The sequence below is a fragment of the Poromitra crassiceps genome (assembly GCF_964638095.1).
Source record: "Poromitra crassiceps genome assembly, chromosome: 1".
In the NCBI taxonomy this organism is placed as follows: domain Eukaryota; kingdom Metazoa; phylum Chordata; class Actinopteri; order Beryciformes; family Melamphaidae; genus Poromitra; species Poromitra crassiceps.
Genome location: NC_139623.1, coordinates 115,147,681 through 115,165,349, shown reverse-complemented (window position 1 = coordinate 115,165,349; position 17,669 = coordinate 115,147,681). Strand labels below are relative to the sequence as shown.

Genomic DNA, 17,669 nt, shown 5'->3' with positions numbered 1-17,669 from the left:
ACAAGAATTTAAACCGAACAGAGAACAGTGCCCACTTGCTCCCTTTTTTATATTTAAGAGAAGAAGAATATGACTGTGGGGACAGCAGGAGCAGGAGGATTGTGTTGATTGTGTTCCGTTTGACATCCTTTTCCTATCACAACAGTTCACAAATCGTGCTGCTGTGTTTGCCCATTGCGGTACTTCACCCAGCAGATATAGAAGTTTCTTGTCATGTTTTCAAAGTCTTTTTGGATGTTTGTAATCTGAGGGAAGTGTGTGTCTCTGATGTCTTGGTATAATAGTTGGCAGGTGGTTAGGAAGTGCAGCTCGGTTTCCACCTCCTTTTGCGTGCAGTGGGTGCACAGTCTGTCCTCTCTTGGGAGCCAGGTCTGCCTGTGGCGGCCTCTCTCGATGGCCAGGTTCTGCTCACTGAGTCTGAGTCAAGGATTTCCTCAGTTTTGGGTGAGTCACAGTGCTCAGGTATTCTGCCACTGTGTACTCTCTGTTTAGGGCCAAATAACATTCCAATTTGCTGTTTTGTTGTTGTTGATTCTTTCCAATATGTCATAGTTGTATTTTTGTTTCCTTATAATTTGGTCTCTCTCTCTCTCTCTCTCTCTCTCTCTCTCTCTCTCTATCTCTCTCACTCTCTGACACACACACACACACACACACACACACACACACACACACACACACACACACACACACACACACACACACACACACACACACACACACACACACACACACAAACTTTTCTCTCATTCACAAACACATACACACTCTTCCTCTCCCTCTCTCTCACCCCCCCTCCCCACACACACACATACGCACAGCCGGCTTGTGAATTGATAGAGAGAGGTGGATCGGAGGACAAACGGAGGACTGTTTGCTGTAGAGAGGCGTCACAACCATCATTCTTCTTCACAGCTCGCTACAAACTCACACACACTCACCCACACTCACACACGCACGCACACACACACACACACACACACACACAATTTCTCTCTCTCTCCCTTTCTCACGCACACACACTCCCTCACAAACACTTGCACACACTCTCGCACACTCACACTTCATTTTCACCTCTGTTCAGACACTGCTTGTTTTCTTTGAGTACTCACGGCGACACACATTCACTCAAATGGCCCATAATTCTTATGTTCTACACACACACACACACACACACCCACACACACACACACACACACACACACACACACACACACACAGAGATACAAAGACAGCGCTATTCTCTCACAGCACCACCACACACTCATTCACATACTCCCCACACGTGCAGACATGACTACGGCTTTTTCCGCTGTCGTCACACACAACATGCAAGCACACACAGACACACACACACACACACACACACACACACTCACTCTCACACACACACACACTCGGTCCATCCGGTGCGGTGCTGTGTTGATAGGGGTGTGTGTCATTAGAGCCACTTCTTAACATGCGGTGGAATCCGTATTATAACCCGCTCCTAGCCGGTTGGCCTGCATGTTAACACATTCAGTGCCACAGCGCTTCAGTAAAATTGTCTGGAGCCTGTGCCAGATTCACTTCCATTCAGTTGAAAACAGCTATAGAATTTTTTCTATTATGGCTATATTAACGGGGCTGGACTTTAATGAAAGATTGAACACTCCTGCTTCTTCCAAAGAAGAAATTTTGTTTCTAGACAGTTCCATTATGAAATTACAGCCTCTCAAAAAAGTGCACTTTCAATGGTTTTCTGTCGTTTTTTTTTACTTTCCAAGTTATAGGCCCTTTTATGAATACCTTTTGCACTCTAATTTCGACCACATTCACTGACTCTGGCTGGTGTTTTCTGATGTGGTGGCGTGTGGTGTGGTTTCTGTGAAGCCTGTGTGACACACACACCTCTCCCCCCCCCCCCCCCCCCCCTCCCTCCCCCCTCTCCCCTCTCCACCTCTGAGCTGCGGGCTCCTCCCACACGCACAGTTTGTTTTCTCGTTTTTGCCCCGGACAGATCCCAGCGCGCATCATTTCCTTGATGGGCAAACGCGACTGAACGAAAAGGCATGGCCGTTCGGCTTCGGATGCTGCCTTTCTAGGAAATCGTGTGGAGATAGATAGAAGCATAAGAGCTCAGTTGTGAGCGCGGATGCAGCCGAGCCCACTCTCCGCTGTAGGCAGAGCAATATATACGGCGCTGGCAGAAAGCATGCATCGGTTTCCACTTTCTCCGCTGTCTCCTGTACAAAGTAAAGGATCTGAGGTGGGTGGAGCAGCTCCTGTGACGATGTTTAAGGTGGCGCCGTGTGATCCCTTGAAGGGATTCATGCTCACTGGCTAGGTACGACCTTAAACAGCAGAATTATGGAATAATATGAATTATGATTTTAGGACGTCCACAGACGTCCTTGGCACTCCTCGTTACTTTTTTTTAGGACGTCCACAGACGTCCTTGGCACTGAATGTGTTAAACAACAATTAGCCGGCCTACGCGCACTCCCGCGAGTCTGTATCTTATTCACCTCGCTCGCCGGTGTAAGATCCGGATTAGCGCAAAAGGAGCTGTTGTTTAACTCTGGCAGGTCATTATCCGCAGATCCGTCCACACACACACACACACACACACAGCGTTGAGCAGTGAGAGAGAGGCAGGGGGGAAGGAAAGTGAAAGTGGAGCAGAAACACGCTCTCCTGAGAATACGAGGCAGCAGGATGACTGAAGGAAACTATCACAAAGAGCAGCCGAGATTCTGACACTTTTTCAATTCATTTTCATCGTCCCTGACGCTACTGTGCGCCCACACTGCAGAGTGGATAGTCAAGTCAAGTCAAGTCAAGTTTATTTATATAGCCCTAATTCACAAGCATGTCTCAGAGGGCTTCACAGAAAGTATGTCTAGCTGATTCTAGCTGACGCAACAGTAACAAGAATATACAGAATAAAGATAACATTTGAACAATTGATAATATAGAAAATATAGAAATGAAGAGTGAGCAGAGGAGAGCGCAGGAGAAGGGGGAAGAGCAGGGGGAATGTGAGAGAGTGATGGGGTGGGGAGGGAATGGGAGATGTTGGAGGGTATAGGAGGTGGGGAAGGAGCAAGAGGAGAGAGCAGGAGAGGGGAAGGGGGGGGGGTGTGGGGGAGAAGAGAGCAGGGGGAGGGAGGAGGTGGGGAGAGAATGAGAAATATAGACGCACATCTTGCAAACGGACATATGTCAATTTCTAAGCAACCAAACTATGCCTAATTTAATTGGCTGCAAGCCTTTAGTAGTGAGTCCTTTTGCCAAATAAGCACATGTTCACATATAGAGCTTATGGGTGCCTTGCTTTAGGGAAGAGTGTGTGCCATGCTTTGAATAGTGGCGAAATACTAAGAGCATGGGTGCCATGCTTTAAATAGTGGCGGAATATTGGAGGGGATAGAGTGGGTGCCATGCTTTGGAGTAAAATGTGTACTATGCTTTAGAGTAGTGGGGGAAGGGGGGAAGAGAAGAACACCGGGAAGAGGAGAAAGCAGGAGAGTGGAGGAGGGAGGGAGAGCGGGGGGATGTGAGGGAGGAGAGGGGGGAGGTGGGGAGAAAATAGGAAATGTGGAGGAGAGAACAGAGGAGGGGAGATGAGGGTGCAGGGGAGGGAGAGCCAGGGTAGAGGTAGGGTCTAGGGTTGGATAGGAGCTGACTGACTCTGACTGATAGGCTATCAAACTTTTGTGGGGAGAAATACATTTAAAACTAGTCAGATATGACTTGAATGTCATAAAATAAATCACCCACAGTGATTGACGACAGTCCGACCACTATTTTGACTGGGTGGCTTTATGTAGCCTAACAAAGGCGAAGCGCTCATTTTTGGCACATTGCCACCCCTCGTTGTCGAATGGACCGATACGATGATGTCATAATGATGTCCTAATGTGCGGGGTTCACGCTCAAGCAATTGTCAATGGTGAAGATGTCAGCAGTGATGTCACTCGAGCAATTGTGATGTCATCGGGAAATGCATGAAGAAGATTAAGCTGAGCAGTGATGTCACACTGATGACATAAGTGTCATCTGACATCACTGATGACATTATCACCGATGACATCACAATTGCTCAAGTGACATCACTGATGAGATTATCACTGATGACATCACTCACTGATCAGTGGTATGACATCACTGATGGAACACAGAAGTCCCGTGTGAACACTGGCTACGTTTACATGATGACTTTTAATTCAGAATTAAAACTTCCGAATGAAATCATTCAGAAGTAAAGTTTTTTCCTGCGAGTTTACATGTAAAATCTTAATTCCGAAAAGGTGGTTACATGAAAGAAACTTTAATCTGATGTTTTTGAGTCATCGTAAGGTTTGGGGCTGGGAAGGCTTCTGATTGGATAAACGTAAACAGGATGTTAACGTCATTACGTTTACCAGAAGTAAACACTCAGCAGAGTTCTCAGCGCTGCGTGATTTCTAACCCCACATAGGATAAGCAATAACCACGCCCTGTGGCGCCGGGATTGGCCAGGAGCAACACTGGAGGACACGCAGCCCAGCGATTTCATGAACCAACTGAATAGCTCTTCTTGAGAACGGACAGCGATTTACCGGTGCGAGCGACGAGCTAGAAACAGCAACAACATGGAAGAAAACGTTATCACCGCACTTTTCTGTTTCATTTTGATCGTTTGTGTTAAGCAGCAGCACGACAGTAATATGCTACTGCTTATTCTGCGTCTGCTGAGGAGGAGAAGGGAGGCAGTAGAAAACCGCTGTACCTCAGTCCATTGCCTTTTCCCACTCGCAAGGCCAGACAGCAGTGGATGAAAAAGGGAGCGAGCATGCGCAGAAAGACCGGAATGAACTTAATTCCTAAAAAAGGGTATACATGAACGCAAAATGGTTTCATTCGGAATAAAAAACGGAATCAACCGGCCACTTACATCGGATTGAATTTTCATTCGGATTGGCCATTTTCATTCGGATTTAAGTTTTTTCAGATGTTTACATGATAACTTTTAATAGGATTGAACGTTAATTCCGAATGAAAAGGGGAATAAACGGTCCATGTAAACGCAGCCACTGAGATCACAGAAGTCATGCACAACAATGATGTGAAGGGATGATGCCGTGAAGTAAATTGTGATTTTCAGATTAAAGACTGGATGTCAGAGACCTGCCGAGTGCCAAGTGGGGGATTCTTCCACCCTGTGCACGTTGTACACACATGCGCGAATATATCGCAATCGCCAGTTGATGGGGTGATGGTGGCCGGTTGGAAAATGTTAACATAGCCCTAGTGAAGGGTGCCCCTGCTCCATTTGGAAACACCGCTGCTAATGACTAGCATTAATATCTGTAAAGAGAAACAGATCATTTGTCAATGGTAAGGGGCAATTTCATCTCAATAGTGTCGGGGAGGGAGGTAGCGGGGAGAGTTTGGTGTCAAAGCGGTTGGGCTGAGGTGAGGGTCCGGATGGTTTCCAGCAGCTGCAATGTCCACCAGCACAGCCGCATCCCAGGAGAATGTGAGCAGATCTGCATGGACCAAGTTACATTCTGTCATGGTCATTTCTTCAGCCTCTTGTAGTTTCTGATGTCCAGGAGCCATGAGTTCAAAGGGCTGCCAGCCGTCCACCAGGGAGTCCCGAACAAACCCGAACAGCACGGGAACCCGCTCCCATGAGTGAAAGGTTCCTTGAAGCAGGTTCCCATCTGGAAGTCTGATACTCAGCAGAGTGTAGTTGTATCTCCTCCTCTCCTTCTGCTCCTCCATCTCCCTCATGGCCTTGGTTCGCAGCATGGTGCTCTTCTCCACCAACTCGCTCTTCTGCTGCTGCTCCCGCCTGAGCTCCTCCACTGTCAGATTGTAGAAGTCGGGCGGCAGCTGAAATCGTGTGGCATCAGGAGAGGGTCTGAACACCTGAGGCCACCGGGCCAGCTGAGCTCTGAGGGGCTCTGCCTGCTCTGGAGACCATCCCTCCTCTCCTTCATCAGAACTCCTCTCCCTCTTCTTATCCCTCTACAGGGTGCTTCCCTCCTCTTGGTCCTCTACAGGGAGCATGGTGCTCTGAAAGCCCAGGGCCTGCAGGAACTCCTCTCCCTCTTGTTCCTCTACAGGGAGCATGGTGCTCTGAAAGCAGGGCCTGGAACTCCTCCCTCTTGTCCCTCTACAGGGAGCATGGTGCTCTGAAAGCCCAGGGCCTGGAACTCCTCTCCCTCCTATTGGCCCTCTACAGGGAGCACCGTGCTCTGAAAGCCCAGGGCCTGCAGGAACTCCTCTCCCTCCTCTTGTCCCTCTACAGGGAGCATGGTGCTCTGAAAGCCCAGGGCCTGCAGGAACTCCTCTCCCTCCTCTTGTCCCTCTACAGGCAGCATGGTGCTCTGAAAGCCCAGGGCCTGCAGGAACTCCTCTCCCTCTTGTCCCTCTACAGGCAGTATGGTGCTCTGAAAGCCCAGGGCCTGCAGGAACTCCTCTCCCTCCTCTTGTCCCTCTACAGGCAGTATGGTGCTCTGAAAGCCCAGGGCCTGCAGGAACTCCTCTCCCTCCTCTTGTCCCTCTACAGGCAGTATGGTGCTCTGAAAGCCCAGGGCCTGCAGGAACTCCTCTCCCTCTTGTCCCTCTAGTCTACAGGGAGTATGGTGCTCTGAAAGGCCAGGGCCTGCAGGAACTCCTCTCCCTCTTGTCCCGTTTTGATTGGGTCGCGGACATTGGCCCAAAAAAAAAAAAAAAAAAAAAATTCATTTGAGTTAAATTCAGATTATTGAAACTGGTTTAGCCTGACCAGTTTTACTTGTTTAACAAACTGAAGCATATGCTCTGCCTGTAATTCAAGAGAAGTCTGCCTTTTCATTTCATATTTAATTTTAGTTCAAGATGATTGAAACTGGATTAGCATGGCCCCAGTTTAATTAAAAGTTATGACCAGTTTAATTAAAAAGTATATAGCCTGCGATTCAAGAAAAGTCTGCCTTTTTATTTCATATTAGTTAAATTCAGACTATTGAAACTGGATTAGCATGACCAGGTTAACTTGTTTTATTATTATTATTATTATTAACTTGTTTAAAAACATATAGGCATGTAATTCAAGATAAGTCTGCCTTTTATTTCATATTTCATACAGTTCAAATAAGACTTTCTGAGCATGACCAGTTTGACTTGCCTGTAATTCAAGTCTGCCTTATTTCAATTGGTTTTTAGCCCTAGTTGCACTTCTGTTGCACTTTTTTGTTCATTTGAGGTTTATAACAGTGCATGAAGGCATTGTGTATTAAATTAATGCGCTATTTTTTGTGCAATAAATTTGAGTGGTTTAAAAAAAATCTGAAATTTGGGTCGCGACTTTATGACAAGGAAAATAGTGGGTCCTGAGGCTACACCAGTTGAGAACCACTGCTCTACAGGGAGTATGGTGCTCTGAAAGGCCAGGGCCTGCAGGAACTCCTCTCCCTCCTCTTGTCCCTACAGGGAGCATGGTGCTCTGAAAGCAGGGCCTGGAACTCCTCCCTCTTGTCCCTCTACAGGGAGCATGGTGCTCTGAAAGCCCAGGGCCTGCAGGAACTCCTCTCCCTCCTCTTGTCCCTACAGGGAGCATGGATGGTTGACTTGACAGCGTCGAAGCCACACCCGTTATTAGACTCTGCGGCCGTTTATTATTAGTTTCCGGGCCAGCGAGGCGGCAGGGCCACTTATTGTATTTGCCTGTATTTATTATTATTATTCTTCTCCCAGGAAGTTAGACTTCCCATGCATGAAAATAAACCAAACTTTGCACAAAGGTCTAGTCCCAAGCCAAACATCTTTGACGCAAATTTGGCACCAATAGGCCTAATGGTGGCACTACAGCGACCGTCTAAAGTTTCAAACTTTGAAAATTCATAAAAAATCAGGCATACGTGCTACAGCTTTGCAACTTTCACTGAAATGTGGGCCCAAATGAGGAGAAACCTTTGTACAATGCAACCTATGGCCAATTATGAAGTCTAAAGACCGCAAAACTGCAAAAACTGTCAAACTAATTAAACACTACTCCTCCCACATTTCTTCTTCAAACGACACCAAACTTCAGCATTTGCATCGTTAGACTGTCCTACACAAAAGTATCAAACCAGATTTTCGATTGATCAAAAATTTAGCCCACAGTGCATCAAAACGTTGAATTCTGCCCCCATGTATAGCCTAAAGAGCATCTTAATTGCCCTAATTACCTAGGGCAATTAGGTTGTATTTGTGATGTCATCAGTTACTCGAGCAATTGTGATGCCGTCAGTGATGTCACTCGAGCAATTGTGATGTCATCAGTGATGACATCACATTGCTGTGGCGTGCCCGGCCACGACCCATTGCTGCGCAGCAGCTATAATTAGTGGCCGGGCCAGCGAAGCTGTCATTCAACTTTACCTGTATTTAGAAAGGTCGGTCTGGACCTTTCTAAATACAGGTAAAGTTGAATGACATTAATTGGTTCAGAATTGGGAATTGCAGAGCAGGAGGTCTGTTCAAAATACCCATTCTGTTTTCCACTGCTGTGGCATGCGCTCTCTCCCTTTCTCTCCCTATCTCTCTCTCTCTCTCTCTCTCTCTCTCTCTCTCACATACACACTTGCTCAGTGTTTCCCACAGGATTTCTTGAGAGATTGTGATTGATGGACCTCTGACCCTCTAGGGGTGTCCAGGGCGGTGTACGCCCCCAGCCGCCCCACCCCCCACCCCGTAAGAAAATGTACATTTTGTAGTTAAATGCATGCAAACTGGTGCACTTTGAGAGCAAAATGAAGAGGCTAGATCTATGTTAATAGCCTATGTGCTGTGGCTTTACAAAGATGAAAAAATAAATGTCTCTCTATAAAGATTTTATTTTTTTGGCATTATTATATTGGCATTTATTTAGATGGGACAGTAGGCAGACAGGGAAGGTGGAGAGAGAGAGAGAGAGGGGTTGACATGCGGCAAAGGACCTCGGGTCGTATTCGAACCCGCGTCAGCCACACGAAGTACCACTCCGTGGTACGAGTGCTACCGGGTGAGCCACCAGGACGCACTCCTTATATATATTCTGCATACAGGTCTAGGGCTGTGTTCAAAAATCGATTCTCAGATTTTGTATTGATTTTTATTTTAATCCTTCGATATCGATTCATATGTCATATTATTTTTTTATTTCCCCCCGTGAACTAACCCCGGTAGCCTCACGTCACCACCAGCCTCTGCCTCTCATTCTTCGCGCATGCACAAAGCGATCTCTATTAGTGAAGTCAAAACATGCACCATGGCGGACGCCGGCAACACTAAAGGCAGATGCTGTATGTCTGGAACAATTTCGGATTCAAAGACAAAAACGAGCTTGACAAAAGCAAAGTGATTTGCAAGATCAGCTGATCGGGTCCGTGTGTGAAGTGTTGCGGAAATACAACAAATATCCGAAACCACGTGATGATGATCACCCAGCCAGATCTGCTATCTGAAGACAAGTCGTTCAGACTCAAACAAAATAGACTGAAGGATTCATTAAAGTGACCAGCTGAGCCAACTCCCCACGTGCCCTAAAAATAACCGAGGCTATCGCAACTTTCGTATGCAAGGATATACGCCTGTATTCCGTTGTGAAAAATGAAGGCTTCAAAAGGCTCCTGAAGGTACACGAACGTGAACTACGTTATGGTGCAACGCAAACATCTGACTGTAGACATAATCCCAAACATGTATAAATTTGTGAAACAAAGCAAGTGATGGCTGGTGATTTCAAACAGCAACTGCAGAAGGACATAGCAGACTGAGTGTTTCTCACTCCAGCTAACGTTAGATGAGTCCACGGACCTAAGCCATGTACAGCATGTGCATTATGGTGATCAAAGACATGACAGCAAACGGACTGTAAACAATGATGGAAGGGGCAGGAGGTCTGCTCTACAGCGGAAACCCCGACATATCGGCCGTCTGTCCCAGAGTCATATTAGTCGTCAGACTTATGGACTCTGGGTGCCTCCTTGTCCATGAAAGAACACACTCGGGGTGAGGAAATTTTTCAGACATTCAAAAACTTGGGGGTTTCCTTCATATAGGAACCCCACACCAAAACATACAATATCCTGGTCGCTGAAGTGGTGCCTCCTCTGGTCATTAGGGGCGCCTGTTTAGAGGGAGGGGAACTCGTTGGAATAGCGTGATCCTCCCACGTGCTATGTCCTACCGGTGAAGCTTCCCCTGTCAGGTGAAAAGAAGCGGCTGGCTACTGCCCATGTCTCGGAGGAAGCATGGAGCCACTTTCGCCTCTCCCCAGATTGGCAGAGGGTGGAGCAGCAACCAGGATAAATAAATAAAAAAATTAGCACTAATGGGGTGATTCCCACCCCTAATCGATACTGTATCGATATTTCCCATATCGATGTTTTTGCACAGCCATTCATTCGTTCAGTAACACACTCAACACTCAGTAGTTTTGACTAAATTTGTCCACTAAGTTATCAGTATAAAGTGATGTACTGTACATATTATTACACTACCTGGGTGGTACACAGTGTGTTGTATCTTTAGCTCTATTATTTAATTTTGAGTAAATTGTGTAGAGTATTGCAATATATCGCAATATGTATTGTATCGTAATGTATCGTGATACAATCGTATCGCGACCCATGTATCGCGATACGTATCGTATCGTGAGGTCCTTGCCAATACCCAGCCCTAAACCCAACCTTATCACCAACTATACATGTAGGCCCAGTTGTGTATCCTGCTGTTGATCTTTTACACGTGGGTGGGTAAGTGTGTGTGTGTGTGTGTGTGTGTGTGTGTGTGTTCAGAACGCTGCAGCCTGTCTGGTATTCAATCAACCCAAATTCTCTCATGTCACTCCCCTCTTCCGGGACCTTCACTGGCTTCCATCACGGCACGCATTCAATTCAAAACACTGGTACTGGCCTACAGGGCAGTACACCAGACAGCCCCCTGTACTTACAATCTATGGTCAGGCTCCAAATCTCTCACCGTTCCCTCCGCTCCTCCACCAGTGCAGAACGCCTCGCCCCTCCTCCACTACGGGGGCTCAAAAGTCGCTCATCCCGTTCGCGACTCTTCTCGTCCCTGGCACCTCAATGGTGGAACGAGCTTCCACCTTCGGTCAGGACGGCCGAATCACTGCCGATCTTTCGGAAAAGACTAAAGACACACCTGTAATGTAATGTGTGTGTGTGTGTGTGTGCCTGAGGTAAAATGTCATTAAAGCAATTGAGTACGTTTAAAGTCGAGGTGAACCGGAATGGAATGCACTAGCGTGAGCATCGGAGACTGAAAACAAATTGAGAGGCGGACCATATACGGTGTCGATGATTTGATTTGACAATTCTGTCGACTGGCTTTGGCATTGGTCAATTATGGCGTGTTCCACCCCCAAATCAAGTGGGATTCAGCGTGTTGTCATGCCACGCGAGTGGGATCCGCGGAGTACCAGGCAGCCACCTGCTTCGTGTGGAGCGAGCGGACAATCCGATGCATGGGTGCTGCCCACCCGCCTGAAATCTCCGAGGGGCAACCACTGACAACCACGCTCTCAAGCCTTTCACGCTATTTCTGTAAATACGATATTCCTGGAATGCGCGTTTTAACGAGCCAGTTACATTTCTTTGCATTCTTAGAGATTATAGTTTTTGTTTTTTGTTCATGTTTCATACAATTGGCCAAGTTAGTAGTTAGTTTATGGGATAGGAATTCTGCCAGATGACAGGCACTAGGCGCCATTTTCTACTTCATTTGGAAGAGAAAATTATCCTGAAATGAAGATTTGATTGACAGCTGCCATGTCATGATATGATTGGTTGAAATGGGGTAGAAATTTGATAGTACTAGGTGACGTCACCAAACTCTAGATCACTGTTATCAATGAAATCTTGAAAAATGAACTTTTGATGTGAAAAAGTGTGAAAAACTAAAGGAATTAGATTTGTGTGATTTTTTTGGCATACATTATTAAATCGGTGCACTGCATACCCAGGTTTTTGAACTAAAAGAAAAGAAAAGTCATTTTTGCGTTCAGCTCGACTTTAAAATTAAATTGAACAACACTTCGAGGTTATTTGTGGGATAGCCTTTGTAGATGGGTGTGTGTTATCAGTGCAGTTTGATCCTCGCTTGATTAGATTATAGGTGAGGTAAGACAAATCTGTCAAATACCGCACACACACACACACACACACACACACACACACACACACACACGCACACACACAAAGTTAGAAGAATATGGGGGTCGCATTTGTTTGGTTGTGATTAGACCAGTGTGTGTGCGTGCCGTTTGTGCATGTTGTTTGTTGTTTTTGGTCTTTTCTGTGTGCAAGTATGTGTGAGTGTGTGTACAGTATGTATTTTTGGCTGTGTGAGTGTGTGTACAGTATGTGTTTTTGGCTGTGTGAGTGTGTGTACAGTATGTGTTTTTGGCTGTGTGAGTGTGTGTACAGTATGTGTTTTTGGCTGTGTGAGTGTGTGTACAGTATGTGTTTTTGGCTGTGTGAGTGTGTGTACTGTATGTATTTTTGGCTGTGTGAGTGTGTGTACAGTGTGTTTTTGGCTGTGTGAGTGTGTGTACAGTATGTGTTTTTGGCTGTGTGAGTGTGTGTACAGTATGTGTTTTTGGCTCTGTGAGTGTGTGTACTGTATGTATTTTTGGCTGTGTGAGTGTGTGTACAGTATGTGTTTTTATGCCTCCGCCGGCGAAGCCAGGCCGAAGGCATTATGGATCCGGGTTGTCCGTCCGTACGTACGTACGTACGTACGTACGGCCGGCCGTCCGTACGTACGTCCGTACGGATGTTTGTTAACGCGATATCTGAGGAACGCCTTGACGGAATTTCATCAGATTCGCCTTAAACATTCACTTAGGCTCAAGGATGATCTGATTAGATTTTGGTGGTCAAAGGTCAAAGGTCAAGGTCACTGTGACCTCTCGAACGCCATTTTCAAGCTTGTTAACGCGATATCTGAGGAACGCCTTGACGGAATTTCATCAGATTCGCCTTAAACATTCACTTAGGCTCAAGGATGATCCGATTAGATTTTGGTGGTCAAAGGTCAAAGGTCAAGGTCACTGTGACCTCTCGAACGCCATTTTCAAGCTTGTTAACGCGATATCTGAGGAACGCCTGGACGGAATTTCATCAGATTCGCCTTAAACATTCACTTAGGCTCAAGGATGATCTGATTACATTTTGGTGGTCAAAGGTCAAAGGTCAAGGTCACTGTGACCTCTCGAACGCCATTTTCAAGCTTGTTAACGCGATATCTGAGGAACGCCTGGACGGAATTTCATCAGATTCGCCTTAAACATTCACTTAGACTCAAGGATGATCTGATTAGATTTTGGTGGTCAAAGGTCAAAGGTCAAGGTCACTGTGACCTCTCGAACACCATTTTCAAGCTTGTTAACGCGATATCTGAGGAACGCCTGGACGGAATTTCATCAGATTCGCCTTAAACATTCACTTAGGCTCAAGGATGATCTGATTAGATTTTGGTGGTCAAAGGTCAAGGTCACTGTGACCTCTCAAACGCCATTTTCAAGCTTGTTAACGTGATATCTGAGGAACGCCTGGACGGAATTTCATCAGATTCGCCTTAAACATTCACTTAGGCTCAAGGATGATCTGATTACATTTTGGTGGTCAAAGGTCAAAGGTCAAGGTCACTGTGACCTCTCGAACGCCATTTTCAAGCTTGTTAACGCGATATCTGAGGAACGCCTGGACGGAATTTCATCAGATTCGCCTTAAACATTCACTTAGACTCAAGGATGATCTGATTAGATTTTGGTGGTCAAAGGTCAAAGGTCAAGGTCACTGTGACCTCTCGAACACCATTTTCAAGCTTGTTCACGCGATATCTGAGGAACGCCTGGACGGAATTTCATCAGATTCGCCTTAAACATTCACTTAGGCTCAAGGATGATCTGATTAGATTTTGGTGGTCAAAGGTCAAGGTCACTGTGACCTCTCCAACGCCATTTTCAAGCTTGTTAACGCGATATCTGAGGAACGCCTGGACGGAATTTCATCACATTCACCTTAAACATTCAATTAGGCTCAAGGATGATCTGATTAGATTTTGGTGGTCAAAGGTCAAAGGTCAAGGTCACTGTGACCTCTCAAACGCCATTTTCAAGCTTGTTAACGCGATATCTGAGGAACGCCTGGACGGAATTTCATTTCATTCCTGTTCGGGGCGGAAGGGAACTGGGGGGAATAACGTGATCCTCCCACGTGCTACTGTACGTCCTGCCGGTGAAGCTCCCCGCTGTCAGGTGAAAAAAAAGCGGCTGGCAACTGCGCATGTGTCGGAGGAAGCATGGTGCTAGTCTATGGCTCTCCCCTGATCGGCAGAGGGTGGAGCAGCGACCGGGGCGGCAAGGGGGAAATTGGCCATGTACAATTGGGGAGAAAATGCGGGGGGGGGGGGGGGGACGATTCTTGAAAGTTGTGAATCGATTCAGAATTGTGGAAGATAAGAATCGTGATTCCGACATGAATGGATGTTCTTCCTGACACCCTGAAGCGTGAGCTTATCTCTTCCAGGCTTAACCCACCCATCTGGCTGCCCTTTGTAGCCCTTCATCATCCTCCCCTCTACTGTAGCTGCTTTCTGCTGTCCTTCATCATCCTCCCCTCTACTGTAGCTGCTTTCTGCTGTCTGTCTCTGAGCTGCTTCTTCCTATTCTCCCTGCTGCCTCCAGTCCCATCCCCCTCGTCTGACTCCTACACACACACACACACACACACACACACACACACACACACACACACACACACACGCACACGCACACGCACACTCTTTCTATTGGGTTTTATTTATTTCAGTAAACATACAGTACAGTAGATTGCAGAATTATGTATTTTTCAATCAAATGCTCTTAATTGTGTATAATTAAAATGCTCAGTATATATATACACACTGCTATGAGAGCAATCAGCTAATCACCTTTTAGTTCATCCCCTGGACAATGAAACAGGACAATTTGTAATATTCACACTCCTGCAATAGTGATGAGATTCAATGACATTTTATGATTCCCCCTGTTTGATGCAACAAGTAATATATCACACATAAAAGAAAAACAGGACGTAAATAAAAATACAGAATTTACCATATTAACCAGAATCTGGAGTTTAACATTTATTTACCTGTATTGTTTTTTTCTCTCTCTCCCTCATGATAAAACTAAATCATTTCGCCAAGGAGAAGAAATGTATAAAGATACAAGACACATTAGTAGTTAAGTTTTTTTCTCCACCAACAGGGAGTTTGTCTCATTCTCCTCTCAGTGGAGAGCTCTGTTGAAAGAACAAATATATCTAAGACAAGTCAAAGTGTTTTTTCTTTTGATGTTAGTCTAATCTGTGTGATCAATCAATCAATCAATCAATCAATCAATCAATCAATCAATCAATCAGTTTAATACATGTCCCAGAAGGGCACTTTGGTTCACATCAGACAGCAGTCTTTTTGATTGCCAGGAGAGATGATCAGAGGGGCGGAGTTTTTACCACCATCATTAGGATTGGGACCGAAGAATGGGTAGAGCTTCTCAGTGAATCTGCAGCCAGTGAAGGAGTAGATAAGAGCTGCAGCATCTACATCATAAAAGGAGACCAGACCCTCCTCATAATCCACAAACACCCCCACCTTCTGAGGCTTCGTCTTCAGAGAGAGGAGGACAGCAGGGTCAGCAGCAGCTATGTACTCATTCCCATTCCTCAACACTATAGACCAGAAGCCTTTATCTGGGGTCAGTATGATTTGTTCCTTCCTGTTGATCGAGCCTCTGGCCACTCCTACATCCCACTTAGGCTTCCCTTTAACCTGAACCTCATAGTAAAACCTTCCTGAAGAGAAGCTCTGCTTCCCTAAAACCTGTGCATATTGCGAAAATCTCTCTGGGTTGTCTGGGAGATTCTTCTTTACATCACCATGATGTACTTGTTTCCCATCACCAGACAGGATGAGCTCGGCGTGTGCTGTATCAGGATCCAGAGTCACATCCACTGCATACTGCTGGACCGTCTTCAGCTCAGCCTCAAGCAGCTTCTCCATCTGTTTCCTGAGAGTCTCCTCCAGCTGAGCCACAGCTCTCACCACAGTCCCCTCATATGATGAACGATGGACACTGACCTCTGTCCAGTCCTTGGTGTGTGCAGGAGTGTTCAGGGATGGGAAGCTTTGGAGGAGGTGGAGGTGGTCTTCAGTGTGTGAGAGCTGCTCCACCTCAGCGCTTCTCTTCATCAGCTCAGAGATCTCCTGTTCCAGCTCTTTGATTAAGCTTTCAGCCTGTTTCTCTGTTGTTTTCTGTTTCTCCTCAATCGTCTCAATGAGCTCAGCCTGACCTCTCTCCACAGACTGCCTCAGAGCAGTGAAGACCTGCACACCGTCTGCTATCTCTCTGTCTGCATCTTCCTTGCTGAGCTCCACTGTGTCTTTGATCTCCTGAATCTTCAGTCGTCTCTCCTGGATCTTCTGCTGAATTCCAGCCTCTGTCTTCCCCAGCTCAGCCTTCTTTCCTTTATATCCTTCTTTCAGAGGAACAATGTCATGTGACTTGTGGCCTACAGCAGTGCAGTGCAGACACACACACATCTGGTCCGTCTTGCAGAACAGCTCCAGTGGTTTATCGTGCTCTTTACACAACCTGTCTTCCAGGTTCTCCACAGGATTGATCAGCGTGTGTTTTTTCAGGCTGGTGTTGTTATGATGAGGCTCCAGGTGAGTCTCACAGTAGGAGGCCTGACACACCAGGCAGGACTTCAGGGCCTTCAGTTTGGTCCCAGTGCAGACGTCACAGGGGACTTCTTGACCCATTGATGGTCTCAACTCTGGGTTGCTGATGGCTTTCATCTGAGCTGACTTTCTGAACTGAGCAGCCATCTCAGATATGAAGGTGTTGACATGCAGCTCGGGTCTTCTGTGAAAAAGCTTTTTACACATGGGACACTGGCACTGGACACTAACATCCCAGTACTGAGTGATACAGTTCTTGCAGAAGTTGTGTCCACATGGTATGGAGACTGGATCAGTGAACACACCCAGACAGATGGAGCACAGAAACTGATCTTCAGATTGAAGATTGCTGGCAGCTGACATATCTAGACACTGAGACCGAAAGTGAAAGTGTTAAATAACAATACTGTAGCACATATTTCTTTTGAGAAAACATCAAAGTTACTTATCGGAATATTATCAAAAGTTATTTTTAGTGTAGTTAAATTGCACTAAGGTGAAAACATCATTTTGACAAGTAGTGTAAAATGACAACAGGGAAACATCCTATCTGGATACAGCTCAATTATGTGTCACTGCTCTCTGTTTAAACCATCGACATATATATCTCAGTGGTTTCACAGTAAATATGATCTGCTGTACTCACCTGTGTAAGACTGCTGTATTGTTGAGGAAGGCCTGATGATCTTCAGTTTATTATTCTTTCCAGAGAAAGACAGAGACTTGTTGACTGTAGCAGTGCTGTCGCTCTGAGTTAGCCTACGTTCAGTTTGACTTTATATCACCTGCAAACACACCTGTCTCTGCCGTGTTGCTCCGCCTCTTCACCTTCAAACACACCTGTCTCTGCCGTGTTGCTCTGCCTCTTACTGCAGTTCAATATTAGGCCATGTCCACACGGAGACGGAAGCTATCTTTTTTTTTTCGTTTCAGAAAAG

At 46.1% G+C, this 17,669-nt stretch overlaps 2 protein-coding genes across 3 annotated transcripts in view; one reads left to right on the top strand and one right to left on the bottom strand.

The window, feature by feature from the left end:
- bbs9 (Bardet-Biedl syndrome 9) overlaps positions 1-17,669 on the top strand; it is a gene marked incomplete at both ends in the record, with an annotated part of 588,136 nt that overhangs the window by 521,399 nt on the left and 49,068 nt on the right. The window lies entirely within an intron of this gene.
- Positions 14,807-17,494, bottom strand: LOC310781909 (E3 ubiquitin-protein ligase TRIM21-like). 2 transcript variants are annotated; one of them, XM_083642550.1, is made up of 2 exons: positions 17,378-17,494; positions 14,807-17,103 (listed from the first exon to the last, which is right to left on the bottom strand). In XM_083642550.1, the coding sequence occupies exon 2, from the start codon at positions 17,092-17,094 to the stop codon at positions 15,442-15,444; it is 1,653 nt and encodes a 550-aa protein (XP_083498676.1). In that variant the 5' UTR covers positions 17,095-17,103; positions 17,378-17,494; the 3' UTR covers positions 14,807-15,441. The 2 variants fall into 2 exon arrangements, with proteins under 2 accessions (XP_083498676.1, XP_083498677.1); XM_083642551.1 differs by having other exon boundaries at positions 17,374-17,423.

Coding starts and splice junctions, on each gene's coding strand:
- LOC310781909 (XM_083642550.1), bottom strand. CDS start 17,094: ATGTCAGCTGCCAGCAATCTTCAATCTGAAGATCAGTTTCTGTGCTCC.